Source organism: Sander vitreus, chromosome 19 (genome assembly GCF_031162955.1).
Source record: "Sander vitreus isolate 19-12246 chromosome 19, sanVit1, whole genome shotgun sequence".
NCBI lineage: Eukaryota > Metazoa > Chordata > Actinopteri > Perciformes > Percidae > Sander > Sander vitreus.
The window spans coordinates 594919-616830 of NC_135873.1; the positions used below are offsets into that span (position 1 = coordinate 594919).

At 39.4% G+C, this 21912-nt stretch overlaps 1 protein-coding gene across 1 annotated transcript; it reads left to right on the forward strand.

Moving 5' to 3' along the window:
- Positions 1–899: 899 nt before the first annotated feature.
- On the forward strand, positions 900–6692 carry LOC144534193 (tripartite motif-containing protein 2-like). Its single transcript, XM_078275979.1, has 13 exons — positions 900–1004; positions 1211–1359; positions 2151–2331; positions 2918–3177; positions 3270–3408; positions 3512–3697; positions 4407–4602; positions 4807–4910; positions 5040–5207; positions 5407–5575; positions 6065–6135; positions 6311–6451; positions 6540–6692. The coding sequence occupies exons 1-13, from the start codon at positions 900–902 to the stop codon at positions 6690–6692; spliced, it is 2022 nt and encodes a 673-aa protein (XP_078132105.1).
- Positions 6693–21912: the final 15220 nt, after the last annotated feature.

Consider the following 21912-nt stretch of genomic DNA (forward strand, 5'->3'; position numbering starts at 1 on the left):
TCAATATTGCTGTCGTGTTCTTTGTGTACATACCCACATTGTTAATGGGTATACACTGACAATGTTTTATAGTGAAACTACATTTGAAAATGAACCTCTTCTACCTGTGTACATTTCATTTCACTTTGTAACATTAGTGAACAACATCCAACATTCTGCAACCTTTTTAGACCCTGACCTTGTCTTGTTTCATTGTCTATATAAGTATGATTGCATAGCCAAAACCGATCACACATAACATGGTAGCAAAGCACTCAGCCGAAAGATAAGTGAGTGTTCATCCATGTTTATCTGCTTTTCTATCTAATCCTCATCCCACTCTTTTCTCCCAAAGGCTGTCCACCACCGTTTGAACCCTTTGTGATTTAAATCAACACCAACTTCTGTTGCTTTTTCCCCGCAAATCAAACCTAAAGAGGATTGGACGGGTAAATGGAAAATGTGTGGAGTTTTGAATGCCTGGACCCCTTTGTACCCAACAGGAATGTAATGGAATAATCAATGACTACAGGCTCAAATAAAGGGCATGTCTGAACTTTTAGCTCCGCCTCTTTGCAGCAGAGAGATAAAGCTCTGACCAAAGTGGATGATTGTACACTAAAAATACAGAAAACAAGACCTAGATCTGATTTCCCAGCACTCTTTTCTTGGTGCTGTGTGGCGAAGTCCCGCAGGAAGTCATGCCTCTCCTAAGATCCAACATGTGCCAAGAGTTATCGTAAGGAGTACATTTGAATGTTTTGCCCCGTCCTCACACAGGCACAATGGAATAAAGTTTGAGACAAGGAGTTTACAAAAGCACAAAACGTGTATCTGAACCACCAGCCCCTTCCCCCTGGCTGCAGTGTGGAAAAAGGGGCGTGTTCGGAGGTTCACCCCCACCAGGCTGTCGCTCGCAGATGGAGGCCCACCAACACCAACACTCCCCAGATAGCAGCAGTGAGGAGTGCACCGTCCTGGAGGCTCCGCCCGGCAAAAACGCCTGCCCCCAACATGCAGGGAAGGTAGGAATGCTACAAACAAAATTCAAAGTGCTTTACAGGAAAAAAAAAAAAGTTACAGTTTAACAACAATACAATATACAGAGACACATTAACGGTAAAAACAAGAGTAAAATCATAAAATCACCAGTCTAGTGAATTTAACTGCAACTGCGTCCTCTATCCTCCTCTTCTTGTCTCTGACACCATGCTCCCCGTCTCACCTGCAGGTGGCAGAGCTGTACTGTTTGGCCTGCGAATGTGCTCTGTGTGAGGACTGTGTGCCGGGCCACCAGGAGCACCCTAAGGTGCCCCTCAGCCAGGCCCTGGAGCAGCATCGCAGCAGCCTGCAGGAGAGGCTGGGGGTCGTCCAGAACAGGTGGAGGTCTCAATGAGTGTGGTTAACATACACTGTAACGACTGTATTCTTGTAATCAGGATAATTTAGACTCAGTCGCAATGGTATTGGAAATGGTAAAGAGAGCCTTTTGCTTTTTAGATATATATGACATTTAGAATAACTGTAATGTCACTGTGACGTCCACAGTTAAATATTTCGATAAGTAGGGCATCTCTGATTAAACATCACTTCCATTAACATCACCATCGTAATTAGGACACATCATCGTCATTAGGACACAGAATTCCTTTTAAAATACAATGTTATTGCTTTGGATACATGGGAAAGTGTTGTATAACTCATGTTGAAGTGTTCCTGTGAGGAATACACGTATCCAGTACTTAAAGTATCAAAAGTAAAAGCACTCTTTATGCAGAACAATTGCCCTTCAGTGTCATATTATTAGATGTTATATTATTTCATTGTTATTTCGATTAGAGTAATATCTGTTCAGCATTTTAATATCTTAGCAGGTGAAGATTTATCAACTTCATGTTGTTGCTTGTTTTGTCTGCAACAATCATTTTAGATACTCATTACACGTTCTGTATGTAAAATTTTGATTTGCAAAGTAAGTAAAGCTGTGCAATACAGTACTTAAGGGGACACAGGGAACCCACAGGCACAAATATCTAATGGGACACTGTTTATGGAGTGAAGGGGAGAAGCTGACATCTGGTGGACAGGCAGGGGAATGCAGGACTATGGAGCAACAAGGGGACAAATGCAAAAATGACAATCCCCCTTTCCCTCTGTGTTTGTCTCTCCAGACTCCCTCAGATATCAGATTCCCTGTCCTTCATTAAGGAGATCCTCCAACAGCTGACCAATCAGAGAGCTTCTATCGAAGAGGACATCCAGTCGAGCTTTGAGGATCTACACAAGCAGCTGGATGTCCGGAAGAGTGTTCTGCTGATGGAGCTGGAGGTCACATATGGACTCAAACAGAAGGTGCATACATGCTTTTGTGTTTTAAGATTCTGGTCTTCTGCCAGAGTTTAAGAAACAAACTAATCAATTGATTGTTCATTTTCTGACCTCTTGATTTGTGCTCACTCCCAACCTTCATGCTTGGTCAGTGGCCCTCAGCGTCAGATAAAGACGCACAAGGCACCCTTTAGCATCTGTATGGGATGCACCGGGCAGAGCAACATGGCGTAGTATGAAGAGCAACAATGGTAGTTAGTAGTAGTATTAAAGACTGAAACTCTGAGTAAGAGTAAAATTTGGATGGGTCAAAAAAGGGAGACCAGGGTTCATGTCCTGTGTCACTTAAACGTACATCTTTAAACCCCACCCACAACCTTGTCCTAACCCTAACTATGTGGTTTCACCCTGCACATTGAAAAATGATGCCAAAGGAATACCCAAAGCGTAAAAAAGAAACACCAAGAGGTCCTGAGTCCTGACCAAGCGTCAGTATTTGTTGTGTTGGGAGTGAAAATGTGTTGGGTTGTACAAGTACAGCCTCTGAGTGGGCTACTTCACGAAATAAAAAAGCATCTGACAACATATCAAAAACATCATATGTGTCCAGGTCCTTCAGGCCCAGGTGGACTGCCTCGCGCGGGGAGAGGGTGACCTCATGGCCTCCTGTACCCAGACGGAGGAGGCTCTGGCTGGGGAGGCATGTGTGGCGAGCCTGCAGCTGGAGCAGGAGCTGCAAGAGAGACTGGGGGAGCTGGCCGGCCTTGGCCTACCATGTCAGCCGGAGGAGAATGACCAGCTTGATCTGTTGATGGAGACAGATGGTCTGAGGAAGTCTATACACAACCTGGGGACCATCGTCACAACCAGGTAAGAAAATGTTCAGACCGGTCACCTGTGCTATAAAAGCATGTTTGCATTTAACACTACTTGATTTTCCTCATCTTCCTCCTCTTCCTCAGTGCGGTGGCGAGCCAGAGCGAAGCCATGGGTGCAGGCCTGGAGCAGTGCATTGTGGGACTTCCTGCCTCAGTTACCATAGTGACAAGAGACAAGTCAGGGGGAGCCTGCAAGAGTGGCAATGCAATCCTATCAGCTGAGGTTTGTTTCACAACCATACACAAAAAAAAAAAAAAAAATACAGCACAATTCTGTGGCTACCCCCACAAAAAAATAACAAAATGTTACCCATGTGTTAATCCAGGTATTCACCCCAGATGGCAGCATAGTGGACGGTGAAATATTGGACCACAAAAATGGGACTTATGAGTTTGTGTACACAGTGCCGAAGGAGGGTGACTTCTCATTGGCTCTCCGTCTGTACGACCAGCACATCAAAGGAAGCCCCTTTAAACTGACTGTCAACAGGATCTTAGAGACAGAGGTAGAGGTAGGTGGAGGGTGTATAACAGTTTAAAGCCAAATGTGATGCCGTAATTAAAAAAAACAAACAATGAATGGTGACTTTCCGCTTTGCTGACACTTGGAGAAACATTGACTGAAATCCTGTAAGCCTAAACTGTGGTGTACAGTTAAGGCCAGGGTATGCTTAAAACAAACTAGTTCACACAAATTGTTGTTCAACTACGTCTGAAGGAAAAAGTATTTATAACTGTTCAGAACAACTACCATGAAAGGTGGATTGAAAAGCCAAGACAAGAAGTGATAATCATGCGGATAACATTTTTGGATGATCTTTTCTTGAAGGCATTCATGGTATTGCACTCATTTCTGGAACCAGCTATGTAAAAACTAAATCGAACTTCAAGTGTGTAGTTTCACCTCTGGGTAATCCCTTCTTCCTTCAACCCAACATTACCCAAAGCATCGCAGTGAAATATTTCCATCACCCAGTCAATCTTTTCCCTTACTTGCTAGCTTACCAAGCTTACTTACTTCACTATGCATACTACTGCACTGAATGTCAATGTCGCATCCATGTGCAGTGTTTCGAAGACCAGCATTCAGGAAATACAAAGCATGCAGCATAATTCGAGCAATTAATCCCAAACCTGGAAAAAGTTTTCAAATTAACGTACACATTGCCTAAAATTGATGCTTGTAAACAATAAATTCTGCCTCCATCGTTGGCTCTCCAGGTGTCCCCCTCCACCACCACAGCAACCAACTCAGCAGCCTACGCCACCCCGTCCACTGGCTCCTCTGAGGGGGCAAAGAGACGAGGGAAGTCCCCCGGCCAGAAGAAAAAGGGCTCCAAGAGGGCAAGCAGCGCCTTGGGCACCCCGCGACGCAAAACCCAGAACCCCATCGAGGACGACCTCATCTTCAGGATCGGTGCGACACTACGTTACGGCTATTGAAGTTAAAATTACTATTAAAGCTACAACATCCTTCCTTTTCATGAGGTCAAAAGGACATTTTAAAGCTTGGATTTGGGCTTAGTGGCTTTACTTTGCTGGCTGCTACATAGTAAATTTTCTTTTAATAAAAATGGCTTGCCTAAGCAGTGATTGGATTTAAATATTCTGCTTTCTTTAGGAACGAAGGGGAGGAATAAAGGAGAGTTCACCAACCTTCAAGGAGTGGCTGCTTCCTCCAGTGGCAGGATACTGATTGCTGACAGCAACAATCAGTGTGTCCAGGTAAAGCATGTTTTTTCTTCAAATGGCTGTTTGAGGGTTTAGACTTGGTTTTAGGATTAGATCAATGTAGGTTTAGGTTGAGTATGCATTGTGTCTTCGATGGTCCTCACAAGTGTCTCGCCACTCCAGATTTTCTCCAACGATGGGGAATTCAAGAGTCGTTTTGGGGTGCGGGGTCGTTCGCCAGGCCAAATGCAGCGTCCCACAGGCGTGGCCGTGCACCCCAGCGGTGACATCATAATCGCCGACTACGACAACAAATGGGTCAGCATCTTCTCCAGCGAGGGCAAGTTCAAGGTAGGTGCACCGATGTGGCTTTGAGCTTATAGGGATGAAGGGTTACTTTAAGTTTCATTTGATTCTTCATTTATTTAATTGAGCGTCAGTATAGAAATATAAATCATATTTTATCTTTCAAGGACTTTTCACGCTGGTAGATTTTCTGATGCATAAAAACAAATGGTTCTTCCTTCTCCTCGTATTTGGTGTCCATCAGGGGAAACTTGGCTCTGGTAGACTTATGGGGCCAAAGGGCGTGTCCGTGGACCAGAACGGGCATGTGATCGTGGTTGACAACAAAGCGTGCACTGTCTTCATCTTCCAACCGACCGGCAAGTTCATCACCAAGTTTGGTAGTCGAGGCACTGGTGACAAGCAATTTGCAGGTACTTTTAAAGAGATAGATTGTCCAGAAATGAATAAAAAAAGCCACAAGATAAAAGGCAGACAATGATGCCAGTCTTTAGTATTATAGACTAAAGTATGATATATACCATATAATGATTGATGATACTATAACTATATTCTACTATTCAGTAAACAAAGCAACATGTGCATCTGCAGTTAAAGTTTATGGTACCTAAAGAAGTTGTGTCAGCTTAAGTGTAAGCACTAAAAGCAGTTAAATGTCAGTCAAAATGTAAGTACTTGAAGTATTTGAGACATTTAAAGTACAGACTGAAAGTAGTTAAAGTTTCAAATGAAGTATGAGCTCTGTCAAATGAATTGTGAACTCTGAAAGCAGAAATGTCCGTTGAAGTGTGATCACTGACAGCAATTAAAATGTCAGTTGAAGTGAATAGTAAGTGCTGAAAGCAACTGATGCTAGTTGAAGCACTAAAAGCACAACCTGTTTTTGTGCTCCTGTTGTGAAGGTCCACACTTTGCAGCAGTAAACAAGAACAATGAGATCATCGTGACTGACTTCCATAACCACTCTGTCAAGGTAAAGTCTTACTCACTGGACATTACCCTGATACATTTTATTTTTCCTTGACCTGTTTAGAATGAAATTAGACCTTTGCTCTAGTGTTATCCAGGTGAACAGGTAGATATCTAAGGACATTTTAACACAACACATTAATAGTCCTTATATATTTCTCTTTATTTGTCCTGATCAGGTTTTCACCCCAGAGGGAGAGCTGGTGTTGAAATTTGGCTCTAATGGTGAGGGAAATGGCCAGTTCAATGCTCCCACTGGTGTAGCCGTGGACATTAATGGGAACATCATCGTAGCTGACTGGGGAAACAGCAGAATACAGGTACAACATAACAATCCCCTTCTTGGGAGTGTTAGGAGTTTTTGCAGTAATCAAACCACATGTTCTCTATCTGTCAAAACATTTCCAGGTGTTTGATGGCAGCGGCTCCTTCCTCTCCTACATCAACACCTCAGCTGACCCTCTCTACGGACCCCAAGGTCTTTCTCTGACCTCAGACGGACATGTGGTAGTGGCTGACTCCGGGAACCACTGCTTCAAAGTCTACCGCTACCTACAATGATGGAGGCTTGGACGGAGGAAGGAAAAGATGGATGGAGGGAGCAGTTGTTGGAATGAAGAGATATGGTGCACGATGTCAAATTCTAGGAATAATTGCATGAACCTCTACTGCTGCCTGTAACGCTGAAAGAAGGGATGGATAAAAAAGAGAAGAAAGCAAAGAAGGATCAGGAACATTAGACCACAACGAAACAATGTTTTAGTTTTGATATGACATGATTTGGATTAAGAATCACTGTAGTTATCGTCAAAAAAAGAAACAGTGGATGACAGAGATTGGTGGGACAAAGATTGGTCTTTAACCTACATTACACACACAAGTCTAAAGAACAGGGATAAGGATAGTATGGAACGATGGTAGATTCAAGAATTTGCTGCCCTAATGCAAATCTGAGAAACATCACAGAATGGGACCCAGGAGTGATGCAAGGCTGGGCTTAAACCAGTTATGCAACGACTGCTTCATGATGTCAAACTCTTGAAGTCCTTCTTTCTCCCAGTTTGGCATTAATAGAAAAATGGAGGAGTGGATGGAAAAAAAGGCTTTAAAAAATAAAGGAAGAACAAAGAAAGGGTGCAAAAAGGTGACAATAACTTCTTTGGAGACCACTGCTTCCTAAACCCAGCATTGAGTGAATGGGATTGAAAAAGTATCGAAAGCATGAGTGAATTAATAAAAGCTGGTGTTTTGGAGAGAATGGATTGGAAGATTAACAATGTTCTAATGTTCTGCCTTTGTAATATTGTATGTAACAGACAAAATAATGTCAAGTGAGCTAAAAGAGGTCTACGTCTTAGTTTGACATAATTTCTTACTCCAGGCCATTATCACATATTTCTCCTACATTTCTTGTACCGTAGATTAAATTTGTGCATCAACATCATCTCTAACCTGTGGAAGCTAACATCAGCTACCAGCCCTTAGAGCTTGTCAGGCTGGCCTTGAGCAAAGCACTTTACATTACAGTGGTCCAGCAGTAGAGGACTATAGTTGTACTGGGATACTCCCAACAGTAAACGTGTGCAGCTGTAAATATGCAACAAGAAATCGATTAAAAAGGGCATCCTCACCGAGCCAAATTTACATTGACTATATTGTTGAATGAAGATTCACTCTGTGATGGTCATAAGAAAATATTACAATAAGACATGGGCCACTTTTAGCCTGTTGACCATTTTTTTGTACATTAGGATTGTCTGAATATGGGAATGTTAATTTTGTTTCTTGCCATATACTAGTATTTGTTTACTTAATCGTCCGTCGTAGGCAATAGAGACATGATTAGAAATGATTGCTTGACTGATTCTGATTGTCTGGATGATTGATTCAATTGGTTGATTGAAACGGTAGCTTTGACGAACAGCATCGTCTCATCTATGCTTGGTTGAGCGTTTTCCTGAAAAATCTGTTGCAAGGAGAAAAAAAAGTCTATAAATCTATTATATATATTTGTGAGAATACCTTTAATAATGTCAAAATGTTCAAATTAATAACCATATTTGGAATCAGTAACATTTTTACATACTCGTTTCTGCTCGCCATTTCGGTAACGAAAAACAAGATGCTGGGGAAGGAAATTCTCAAATGATTCGATTCATTTGAGAATTCGGAGAACTGCTGTCGCTGGCTTGTACAATTCATGTTCTGTCATCACTCATAAAACAAAGCCTCAGTGTCCTACAAGCATGCCTCTGTATTGTGTGAGTGTTAACATCAAACCACTATGCATTTAAACTGTAAGCTTCCATTTTGCAGTTCACAAGACTTACAGTAATGTTAAGACAGTGGAGGACATGAAAAAAATGTCGTTAAGCATTTAAAAAATTACTTTTGGAAAAGTGCCATGTGACGGTTATAATAAGACAAAGCATTTCCATCAACTAAGGCAAGAAAACCATTTAAGTTACTCACATCAGGATTCAGTTAGACAGTTTTAACCTTTTATTGTTATTAAACAGAAAACATCTTTGGCTAACCAACACAGTCTCACTCCCAACGCATCAAAACTGACATTTGGTCAGGTGCCTATGGCGTTAGTTACTGACCCAAAAGTGTCCTTTAGCGTCTCAATCAGACACAGGTGGCTTTCAAATAATTCCAATGTAATCCTATCTATGGCGATGTTTGACGCTCTGGATACCCCTTTGGCGTCATTTTTGACATGCTTGGGCAGGACTGCCGTCACTTTTTGACGTGCAGGGAAAACCACTTAGAGTTAGGGAAAGATCGTGGCTGGGGTTAAACAATGTATGTTTAAAGTGCTCATATTATGCTCATTTTCAGGTTCATAATTGTATTTAGAAATTATATCAGAATAGGTTTATATGGTTTAATTTTCAAAAACACCTTATTTTTGTACTGCACATTGCTGCAGCTCCTCTTTTTACCCTGTGTGTTGAGCTCTCATGGTTTAGCTACTGAGTGAGGCATCTTACTGCTATTTCATCTTTGTTGGGAGTCGCACATGTGCAGTACCTACTGTAGGTAAGCACTACAAGCCAGTCAGAAGCAGAGTTTGAGGGCGTGCCACGCTAGCAGCTAAGCGAGCATTATAACGTGTGTTACAAAGTGACGCATGTTCGCCACGGAAGTAAAGGGTGGACTACAATAGAGCTGTTTGGAGCAGTTTGTGAACAGTGTTTTCTGTTGGAGATGGTTAGTCCCTTTGGGGTGTACTTTGGGCTTTTTCACTTTGTAAACCTATAACGTGCACAAAAAAGATATATAACACAATAAAGTAAAGGGAACAGCCAAAGAGCATAATATGAGCACTTTAAGTGACATGCGGGACAAGAACGGAAGACAAACCCCGGTCTCTTAGATGAAAGTCCAGCATTGCGTCCCATACAGATACTAGACGCTGCCTTTTGCATCAGTACTGTATCTTAGACTGAGAGACACTGACCAAGCGTCAGTATTTGATGAGTTGGGAGTGAGAAGGGCGTTGGCTAACAGATGCTATCAAGTTCACACCTGATCAAATAGTAAACTTTACGTAAGTTATTACTTCTATTTATTTAATTATTTATCTATTTATTCATTTTTCGTCATTTTAATATTTTTAACTTGCCATTTGATTGTGTTCCACTGTGTGCATTGACATTCTTAAGTGCCCATTATATTTCTTCTTTTTGTATATTTTGTCTGTTATGTAGGTATGTGATACATTTTATACTGTTGTGAGTGGACAAATCATCATTTGGAATTTTCATTCAATTATATTTTGTCAAACGAAAGTCGTAATGCTGTGGGGGAAAATATTAAGGCTAGCCAATAAGCAACATCAGCTTGTTGGCATTGCATTTCTGATTGAAACCAATGGACACATTTACACAAAGCTAATAAGATAGCTATGGCTAAGAGTACAATGTCCAAGCTTATAAACCAAGTAAGAAGGTATTTTGAAATGCTAATACTGTCTGTTTTGTAACAATGGGTGCAACTAGTTATAAGCTAACACAATAGATTTTGTAGCCATTGGTTTCCATGCAGCTAACAATGTTCAAATGAATGAGTCCCAAAAATGAGTTTATGTTGTGTCTGTTAAAAGGACATTCTCTGACTTTGTTTAGCACCCAATAGTGCTATTCATCTCCAATTTTGCTCATAAACAGTAAACTCTGAGATTATTTTTGGATTTGTTGGCGCTATTGATTGTTTCAACAGAATCAGGTTGTGCTTCTTAAAGTTATCTGGGCCTTGTTTGCTGGAGATTCAGCCTTAATGTCAGTAATACATATGAATGTAATTGCCTTCTCATTAATCTTGATTTTAAATTTATTGCAAACATAAGTAAGACATAGTTAATAACCATTTCAAACAAATAGGTCATTGGTAGACTGCACATGCATTTGAGGGAACTTCTGACATTTTCACAATTGTAAAAAGAAATTCCTTATCAACACAACAGAAAAATGCTACATTTGTTATTAAAAATGTTTACATGTGTGGCTTGGGTGTGTATCATTCTCGGTTTGCAACATGAGATCTACAACATTATACATGAATTTAGTTTAGTTTTCTCAAATGGATATGTAATGTTTTGGAACGCAGCTTTTAAAGTATTGATTTCTTATAGTGTCACTTGCCTGCTCTTTCTCTCTCTGTATTTACTATCTGTCATGTCTGTTCACTGTCCCGGACAGTCTCTTTAATATTCACCAACACTCAACACTGAAATAAAGCATTGGTCCCTAAATGGCAGCCATTTGTTGTGGTTTGGTTTTGTGAAAATTCTGATCTCAATGTGTTGTACTCTACTGATATTTACATCCATAGATCAGTGACTTTGTCATCTGCTTTGTTGTTTCTGAAATCACTAAATCACATTTGAAGAATTTATTTCAGACCTTGTAATGATTTGAATGTTGGTCTTTTCAAGTACAACAGCAGAATAGTGAGCTGATTAAACTGTATGTTGTGCACAATGAGATATGACGCGAAATGACACTTTAATAAGTTACTAAAAACGGTAAACATTTATTATCAGCTCACTGCATGGGTTCACACCTTAAATTAACTCCTGGACAACTTGCATAATAAATCATAGACACAAACATGCATTATACACAAAGTAAAGATAATTTATTCTGTCATTTGCATGGCCAGTAGCTACTACATGTGGCCTGTGTGCCTTTAACAATCACATAACATGTTTTTTTCATTTCTGACCACAAACATAAAACTAGAACAAAAAAGTTATGTTATATTCAACCTTTGGTTTTTTTTTTCATTTCTACACAATCGTGAGGATCGATCATGTCCATGATTTCATAACTTGCCTCACTGCGTTAGCTAATGTACAGTCACTTCGGTAGAGCTCCAATAAAGACAGACATATACAGTAATGTGTACAATTTAAAAAATATAGTGGGTTCAGTGGAATGGGTGTCACCAATACACCAATCCTTATCTATGGCTTGAGTCCATTGAGATTAATATTTTGCAGTTTTCAGATGATTTTTAAACAAAGAGGTGTGTATTCAAATGTTATGGTTTCAGCCCAGACAGCACCTGTTTGCGCTGTGTGTGTCGGCTTGTTTGTGAGGACCATGTTCAGTTTTAAACCCTTGTAGTTAGGACATTTTCGGTGGTCCTCACTAATTGAAGGTTAAGACTAGATTTTAAGATTAATCTTAGAATTTGGTGTATGTTAGGGTTGGTGGGGGGATTAGGCATTTAGATGTGATGGATAAAGTTAGGGGCCAGGGAATTCATTATATCAATGATAGTCCTCACAAGTACAGAAAAACAAACACGTGTGTCAGACAAAGTGAGTGACATCTATTTCGGTTGATAGCTGAAGCTCTTAAACAAACTTTTATTTAAGAATTCAGGTCTGCAGTCAAATCAAATTACATAGGTGCAGGCTGGCACACAGAGTTGTTTATGTGGACTAAGACCTGCAGCGTCTGACATGATTATGCATTTGTCATTCATTCATTCAAATGACGGGGGCGGGTAGCCTAGGTTCTGTATGTTGTCAGCGATGACTGTCCACTATTAGTGCTAGACTACTGCAAACATTAGTATTATCTAGTGCTCAGTAGCATCCACCCCAAATCAGCAAACAAAATACACCTCAACAAAATTCTATAAAAAGCACCCTAAAATTCTACGCAATCACTCAACAACAAACGTGAAATTACCCAGAATAGGTGAAACCTAGGCCTCGCAACCATTAAACACACACATTTTTGAATGAATGGTGGTTCATGAGAACAGGCTGTGGTGTTAGGGGTCTTCATTGGGGCTTTACCCTGGTCTGGACAGATGCTGTTCCCTATGCTGACCTGTGTGGAGCGCTACCTGGCTGTTGTTCACCCCATCGCCTACATGCGACTAAAACCGGGGGGCTGAGTCAGGATCAGAAATATCAGCACTGTGTGCATTTGGCAATAAGGCTTTTCAGGGTTGGGTTTCATGTTCCTGACCAAAGATTATCCTGAATACATCCTTATACCAAACACCATTCAACTGGCCTTCTTTTTAATCTCCATGACTTTGTGCAGCCTTTCTGTTCTCTGCGTTCTGATTTGCCCACAGCCAGGGGAAGCGGGTGGGAACATGGAGCGGGGAATTTGGTTTGCATTGTGATGGGCTTCTCACCAACAGTTGGCTACAGTGTTCAGTGTGTGTGTGCGGAGGGCACTTACAGGGTGGTTCAATCTGGACAGCAGTCTGGTGTTAGCTCTGCTCTTTGTACACCGAGCAGGAAAACTACCAGGTTGTCAAACACAACACTGAAACAAGACGAAGAGAATTGGGTCAGATTAAAGTGTGTGAAATTACTAGAGTGAATTAAGCGCTATTCAAAGTTACTGAGGGAAAGACACTCGGCCAGCTTGCTTTTTATCAGGGTTTTTCCTGCATAGAGGAATTTTTGGTGACCCCCCCAAAGAGGTTTTAGCCAGCTCCAAAGGGCAATCAATGCTAAAATGATAGAAATTGAGAAAAAACTGCAATTCAAATCCTCTCCAAATGTGTTTAATAGCAATTTACCAAACAACCTTTGAACAACTTGAATAGGAGTGCTACTCTCAGTCTTAATGTCCAGAGTCTGGCTGTATACCAGACTCTCTGATTTTAACGGTAGTATTTAAATATTCATATTATTTTTTAAAGCAGTTTTTTCAATTGGAGTTTCATTTACTCAAGCATATTCATTCATTTCATTGCCCCAGATTGGGCTGGGTTTACCCAGTCTAGAAGTCAAAGCTACAAATATGCAAATGTTATTTCCTGTTTTTATATATTTATATCTATCTATAGCCCTATTTGCACAGGGAATATGGGGACCTGGCGACCTCTGGTAATTTGACGGAGGTCGTCTGTGATGTTAATGACGTGCAAATGTGCCATGTCTGTAATTTGTCAACTAAAAGCTCCACCGCAAATTATCTCAATTGTTGAATGATTGGACTTGCTAGTAACATGGATACTGTGGCTTTTCACTCATGATTCTTTTGCGTTAGACTGCATTGCAAAGTGCAAATGAAACTTTTTCTCAGTATCATTATATATTATTATATTATATTATTATCTCATTAGCTGTTGTGGCAGTGCAATTAGCTAAAATATCCCACAATCAGCACACAAAAAGATATACAAACATAATATATTAGAAAGTAATAGACGCTTGAACCCTTGACTGAGGTTGCAGTGTACTTTGGCCAAGGCTGTTTGCAGGTATGGTTAGGACTGCAGTGACTTATTTAACTAATAGAGTGGGGAAATGTGATGGTTAAATCACACCTGGCCGTGGTCACGCTTACTTAATAATTACAATAAAAGCTTTATTAGATCATGATAATTTGTATACACGGTCATTACGACGCACCTTACAAAGCATTTCCACCAAACTGCTGTCTAAACACACAGTGACCTCCAGTCAGCATGACGCTGAATTTAAATAAACACCTGTCTAAGTTAGCAGGTTATTTGAATCCTGTCAAACATGATGGACTGAAAGTCAATGATAGGAAATATCTTAACACCACGAGTGATTCAAATGCTTATGTTTGGATCTAAACATTGCATTATGACAGATTTTAACACAGAAAAACACACAAATCTACCAAATTATTCCATTTCAAACTCTGTACTCCTGAAATACCCTCCCTGTGGAAGAATAATGTGAAAAGAAAATTTGCCTGCCACTATTGAGAGTATAAAGTGACACGAAATCCATCATTTGTTTAACATGCAAAAATCCCACAGACCTGGGTGCAATTAATTCACTCAGACATGGAAGTATTAATACATCTTTGGATCAGAACGAGTGACTAGCAGTCGGTGAGTTTGGATGCGCAGGAGAAAGATCAGAAACAAGCACAGCTGACAAGGTGGGTGTCCTTTAATTAAGTAACAGTTTTCAGTTAATATTTTATTGCTTTTCCTTGGAAATACCATTTACATGTTTCAGTCATTGACTCAATTTAGGGACAAACAAGAGACATTAACTTCATGTCCATTTTTTGTTGAAATTAACTTAACTTTTGAATTTAACCGAAGAAAATAGACACAATACTGTTAGTTTCTGAAAAACAAATTTCAACTGTTAAAATTAATGTTAAATGCCATTTTAATAACTTTCATCTTAAGAAGGGACTTTGTTTTATAAGATATTTTCTTAAAAAGTGTTTTGTAATTGTTTTTCTGTAAAATGATGAACATTTTATGGAAGCCCATGTCTGCCAGGAAAGAACAAAAAAGTGGTGAAAAGTTACTAATGATGAAAGCAAAAATACACATCAAATTTGGACTTTTTAAGTCAAAATGATGTCCGAAATGGGACTAAAGTCAAAGTGATGACATAGTAAGCCACATAGTGACTCAAAACAGTTACGTTACTTAAGTAAGGGTCTCCTTATTTTGATTAACTTTTGCAATTTCTATTCATAGAATCAATTTCCCTAAACTTTATTTTTTCACATTATTACAAGTTATTTTCCACATTATTTTCTCTTAATCACAACACTTGTTATGTCAATGTCATTTCATGTTATAGCACAACACTGTATCAATGTATCTAATTAAAACAAGAAATTGCTATTGTATAAGTCAGTATGTTGTAATAAAAACACTTTCATATCAACTTCCAGATATTCCATTTACTTCCATTTTAATATTCTCACTTAAAGAAAAACAAGCAAATATCTTTTGGGATTTGGTGGCAGCAATACACTGTCATACTTTTACACAGCCTAAATCATCTGCATACAATAAATAATCCACAATGTTATAACAAATATATCTGCTGTTACCATGGACAAAATGTCCAATGGCTACAAAAACAATGTGTTGTAGTTTTGAATCACTTTAATCATATTCGAAATGATCTCAGTTATTTTATTTCTGTTCCTCTTGTCTTCCTTTTTCTTTTCATAAAAGCAAATCCACACAAACCGATATGTCCGTCAATTCTTCGTCCTCCTACCTTTACCCCTGCCTAGACTCCAGAGCTGGACTTCTCCTCTCCGTAGCCTACAACGTAACTAAGAACATCCTCATCCTCCCTCTGTCCACCTTCGTCCTCTACCTGGGTCTCCAACGATGGCGGCGACAGCGCTCCTTTGCAACAACAAGCCACTCTGACATCTTCACCTACAACATGGCTGCTGTTGAGCTGATCTTTGCATTTGGAAGCACAACCTTCTTTTGTGGTGTAAACACTCGTCTCTCAGAGTTGGTGATGGTAGGGTTTTATGCATATTCAATGGTTTTCCCTGGAGAGATGCTCTTTCACATCCTGACCTGTGTGGAGCGCTACCTGGCTGTTGTTCACCCCGTCACCTACATGGGGCTGAGACAGTCGGGTGGAGTCAAGATACGAAATATCAGCATTGTATGTGTTTGGTTGCTGTGCTTTGGATGGAGTGGTGTAGCAGGTGGCTATCGTTTTCCATATATCTCAATTTTCTGTGTGACAGTCTTCACTTCAGTGGTTGTATCTTTCTGCAGCCTATCAGTTCTCCGTGTTCTGATTCGTCCAGGGCCGGGGGAAGTGGGCGGGGACAGGGAGTGGGTCGATCAATCAAAGCAGAGGGCTTTCCACACCATCACTGCCATAATGGGAGTGTTGTGGTTGTGGCTTGCAGGGTCCATTCTTGGTCTTGCTCTAGAGAAATCAAATCTGCTGAGCTTCGATGACAGGTGTGTGGCACTGGTTTCTGGAATCTGGTTTAGTCTGCCCAGCAGTTTGGTTTTACCTCTGCTGTTCCTACACAGAGCAGGAAAACTGCCTCGTTGCTTTTAAAGCAATGACTTCTTTTAAATTTGATGAGCGCAAATTTCACTATAATTGAACTTCGGACAATAAATAAGGACTTATTATAGGAAGTTGTAGCACAGAAGGATTTGATATAATTGAATAAAAAATGGAAATAGAGCAAGTTATATCATGTCCATACAGTAGTCCCACCCGGATCTCCACGTTATCCTGTTATAATTGTGGCCCAAAATTAATTGATTTGCAGCATCTGTCTCTTCTCACAGCAGCTGTGATTTAAAGGGGTCACATTTTCTTTTTCTTAATTCACCAACTTGTGCAGACAAATTCATATATTTTTCATTTGAAACAATAATAAATGTATATTGTTTCAACCACTGACTTTAATGACTCACTCACAAATCATACATTTTAATTCTATTCACAGGATGTTTATGATAAAACAATATTGGTTAACATAGTAATATTTAGTATATTTACATGTATTGTTAATGTAATAAAATCATATATAAGCTATGTGGCACATTTAGATCATTTGCCCATTGCCTGACAACTTCAACTGTATATTTGTACCCAACTAATGCAAAAAAAAAAGAGTAGTAGTAGTAAGAGTATTGAAAGCACAATGATTAAGTTATTGACTATCAGCTAATTTGAGAATATGAGTCAGTAATTTCAGAGGCCAAATGAGCAATTTGTGAATACAAATTAACTCCTTTAAGAGCACAAATGAACCTATTCAAGATTGCAAATTGTGAATTTATATTAACACATTTAACTGTTTGTTCCTTGTAACATGTGCTGAGCTTTTTAATTAGTTTTAAATTTAGATCACTTTCTGAAAGTGTCAACTGCCTGCTCTTTCATTGTCTGTATTTACAATTTGTCAATGCTGTTCATTGTCGTGGACTATTGCTACATACAATCCTCAAAGTAAAATATTACTAAATGGGCGTCATTTGTTGTGGTTTGGTTTTTGAAGATAATCTGTTTTGCCAATGTTTGTATCTTGACTGAGTGTCTTCTGAATGTGTTTAAAATCCTGACATAAGCAGCACTTAAAGTTATGTTAGTTGCTAGTGATGCAGGGCTCGACAGTAACGGTAGCCCTTGGCAACCAGATTGAGTCGATTGGCAACCGTTTCGTGGCCTCTGCTTCGCACTTTGGCAACCACCTGTTCAATGTGTTTTTTACTATGTAAAAAAAAATAAAAACTTACAAAACTGTAAAATCTTATTTCAAAAGAAGTCAATGCTTTATCTGGTTGTCTCCATAAAAGTTAAACAGTTTGTGTGCAACACAACATTTCAGCTGTTGTGCGACCGCTTTCCACACACGCGCGTTTGCCGTGAAAAGATACAGGCAACGCAATTTACTTGTTTTATCTGTACGGCACCCTCAATATCTTCGTTGACATTGAAAGTTCAACTAAACTTAATGGCTCCAGCATTAGTTTAAATATACCTTCAGGTAGACAGGAACTTGAGAGAGTTGGAACGGCACAACATGACATCCTGGTTAACCTGTACGGCCTGCCTAATTTTCTCCTCAAAAGAGATTCCATTAAATGGTTCTGTGTAAGTCATTAAAGTCTAACGAACCTTCTTAATGTAGGTGAATATCAATTGTGCTTCTCCTGTGTTAATGTTTAATATGTTTGTTTGTTACGTATGCACTTATCACCAAGGCAAATTCCACGTAGGCTAACTACTGTGGCAATAAACTCCTTTCTGATTCTGAGTTTTTCCTTAACACCCTGCTTCAAAGTCGCCCACTGCCTCAGCAGTCAAGGCCGGCGGAAGCTATGGGCAGGGGTGGACTCAGCCCACGCAAACGTGGGTCTTTCTCACACAATCAAAAGTTAAGAAAATGTGTTCAGCCAATGGAATAAGCAGCAAAGAAAATACCTTTTCTAACTTCTGACTGGGTGGGCAGCCTAGAGCCCGCCTTTATTGCAGTTTTGTGGAAGTTAAACCTGCAAAAGAATGATAGTGTTCTTGGCAGGACTTTGAGGAAAAAGTTTGGATCCAAAAAAACAAGCTGAAATTGAAAACACACACAAACACACGCACGCATGCACGCGCGCGCACACACACACACACACACACACACACACACACACACACACACACACACACACACACACACACACGGAGTGTTTTGATCAGTTGTGTGGATTTCGGACCTTCAAAAGAATGTTCTTGGTAGGACTAGGAGGAAGACAATTAGATTCAGAGAAAAAAGGGCTGAACACACACCCACACACTTATGGTACATACACTTAAAACCTAGCATCATTAAGTATAGAATTTCAATAATATATTTTCAAAATTACTCCATGAACTCTCTTTATGTAACGTGACTGCTTTCAAAACTGATACATAAAATAAACCTTTAGGTTGTTGTTGTACAATGAAAATGAAGCATTAGCATTAATATTGTGAATTTCAATTTGCCAGGTTGCAATGGAAGAGTAAATCATGCCTAAATGTGTAGTGAGTCAGCAGAGGTAACATTAAATGAGAAAAGCTAATCTACAGGAGAATAGGCCCAGCCCCCCATTTCATATGTGTCCCCACCGATGTTGAAATAAAACCAACCACATCATCGGTAAGGTGTAATTTTATCTGGCAACATTTGGGCTAATAATTAGTCTTTCTAACCTCCGGGCCACCAAACGTCCACGTAGAGATGTAAAAATGTTGCTGTACAATTAATGTCTCAACATACAACATACAATATATATGTCTCTTTTAGTCAAATTTAAAAATATTTATTTATTCATTATTTTTTCAAACAAATTAAAGTTTTGAATGAATCCCAGGATACATCTTTTGTTATATATCACTGTTGTGTGACCCAGATACGCAAGTACAGAGCCTATGAAGTGAACCACACCTCTTTATTATAATAATGCAATGTGTTTTTGCTTGAATTAACATAACATTGACAAAAAAAATGAATCCCAATCAATTAAAAACAAAGCATTAATCATTAACAAAAAACAGAGTGTGTTCGATTTCACTGCTTTGAGACAGCTACAGCCTCTTTACTAACTTAACAAAGCACAACAGTGCTTAAACACAACAGACAGACTAACTACATTATTAAAACACATATAAAGGTGCTTCGGTGGATTGTTAACATTCAAAAGCTGACTTGACTTGTAACTGCGGGTGGGGCGTTCTCTGGTAGGAGTCCATAGGATCATATGATAGCTGCTGTTAGGTGACGCTACGCAGGTATTGGAAACGTGTTTGATGGATGCAAACAAAACAGTGCACCATCTCATTAAAAAAATGCTTTAATTGCGGTTAGATACTTTTTAAATAATTATTACAGGCCTACGCCCAAGTTGCCCAACTATAGTGTCTACGAGCCCACCCTCATATAGCAGGTAAAAACCGGCCCTACCATGAAGTGGTCTTTATACCAATATCAGCTTGTTGCATGTACCTTGTGTCCTGCGTCTTGCAGTAGCTTGGCAGCGGTCAGTCCAGCCATGCCAGCTCCCACAATAACAACATGACGAGATGTATTTATGCGCGGGAGGCCGTTCTTCACAGTCTGCAGCAGTTCATCATAGTCTTTGTCCTCCAGACAATCAGCCAGATTATCCTTCAACCTGACAGCATCAGCAGGGCTGTGGTAGAGTGTGAGCAGCAGCAGCAGCAGCACACTGACTGCTACTGCTATCACACAAAGAGAGAAGCATACCCCAGTAGGAAATGTTTAGCAAGGCGTCTTTATTAAGTCTTACAGAGTTTTACTGATCCAAAGTCTAATTGAGCAACTAGATTCAAGACACTCGACTACCTGATGTTGTTTGCATCACATTTACAGATATTTTCTGATGCTGTTATGAATAAAGATTTATAAAATAAATATAATAAAACAGTTTAAAGTTCTTCTTGTGGAAGGATTTATTTTTGGCCAAGCCCAATTCTTCTAGACATTGTCTCAAATACATTCCTTTGAAGTCAAGCTGAACTAAACACATCGTCATTTCATAATAGAGTGATGAAATCTAAAGTGTACCAGTGTAAAGCTGAATTCAAACACATTGATTTCTTCAATGGGTCTGAATTGTAGATAGGGACTACATCAAGGAACTGAGCAGACTACATGTGCATCTTAAGCACATATTTGACTCTGCTATTCATACAGACACCTAACTCTGGACCTGGCCCGTGCAACACTTTTGGAATCAATGCCTCGGGCCATTTAGCTACTATAAGCCGGATCAGATTGACAATAAGAAAAAAAAGTCATCACAAATTAAAGAAGTTCTTGTTTAATGGATAATATTTTAAATATTAATTTTGATAGAAAATACTCACACAATTTCCATCTTGCCCGACGCAGATCCATCTCATTTATTAATCCCGCCTTCTTTCACTCTTTGGTGACACAAAGAGGATTTGTCTCATGTTTCAGAAATCAAAACATTTATAAAGTTGACGAAAAGACTGATGTATTTTTATAATAAAATTGTAATGATAGTCTGAGATAAAAAAATAAATACTTACCGTTTAAAGAGTTTAAATGTCAATGTCAACATCTGCTATAAGGCTTCATCTTTGTTTCTGACGTCCTCCCTCTGTGTGAAGACCAGTGTTGGGCAAGTTACTTCCAAAAGGTAATACATTATAGATTACTAGTTACTGTAATTTGAGAGTAATTAGTTACATTATAACATTACTGTCTCTGAATTGTAATGCTTTACACTACTTTTGTGTTACTTCTGAGTTACTTTATTCAAAATGACAGCTGAAGTATGCCTCGGCAGGTAGGTTGTTAATTTCATCACGGCATCAATAAAGTCTCATCTTCATCCGCTTGAATACATCTTAGTTTATTAATAATATTTTGTATAATTCATTTTTTAATGACATTTAATGGTCGTCAATCCCTTATCACACCCAAGGCAGAGCACCAATTGAGAACATCAACCCAACATGGAAAGGTGTTTCCTGGATGGAGATTGACAAAACACACTTGGATGCTTACATGGGGTTGTTGCTTCTTGCTGGGGTGTACATATCCTGGAACGAGGCTACAGCTTATGGGATGCTGAGTCAGCATTTCATGCTAACACGTCACTTCAGAACTTTATGTGTTACCCTTTGTTTCAAGAGTTACCTGCTTTCACAATCGGGAGACAAGAATTCCTGGCCGTGTGAATGACAGCTTTCTCCCATTAGGGATGTTTGGGACAAATGGGGGAGAACACTAATTAAATCACACCTGGCCGTGGTCACACTTACTCTAATTACAATAAAAGCTTTATTTGTATAACACGATCATTTGTTTTCATGGTCATTACGAAGAACCTGACAGAACATTTCCACCAGACTGCTGTCTGTACACACAGTGACTTCCAGTCAGCAGTACACTTTTGAAAATTTGAATAAACACCTGTCTAAGTTAACAGGTTATTTTAATAATGTCAAACATGATGGACTGAAAGTTAATGATAGGAAATATAT

Bases quoted from the DNA above. Each gene is read 5' to 3' on its own strand.
- LOC144534193 (XM_078275979.1), top strand. From the start codon at position 900: ATGGAGGCCCACCAACACCAACACTCCCCAGATAGCAGCAGTGAGGAG. The intron at 1,005-1,210 runs GTAGGAATGCTA...TCTCACCTGCAG, and splicing joins GCCCCCAACATGCAGGGAAG to GTGGCAGAGCTGTACTGTTT. The intron at 6,452-6,539 runs GTACAACATAAC...AAACATTTCCAG, and splicing joins GGGGAAACAGCAGAATACAG to GTGTTTGATGGCAGCGGCTC.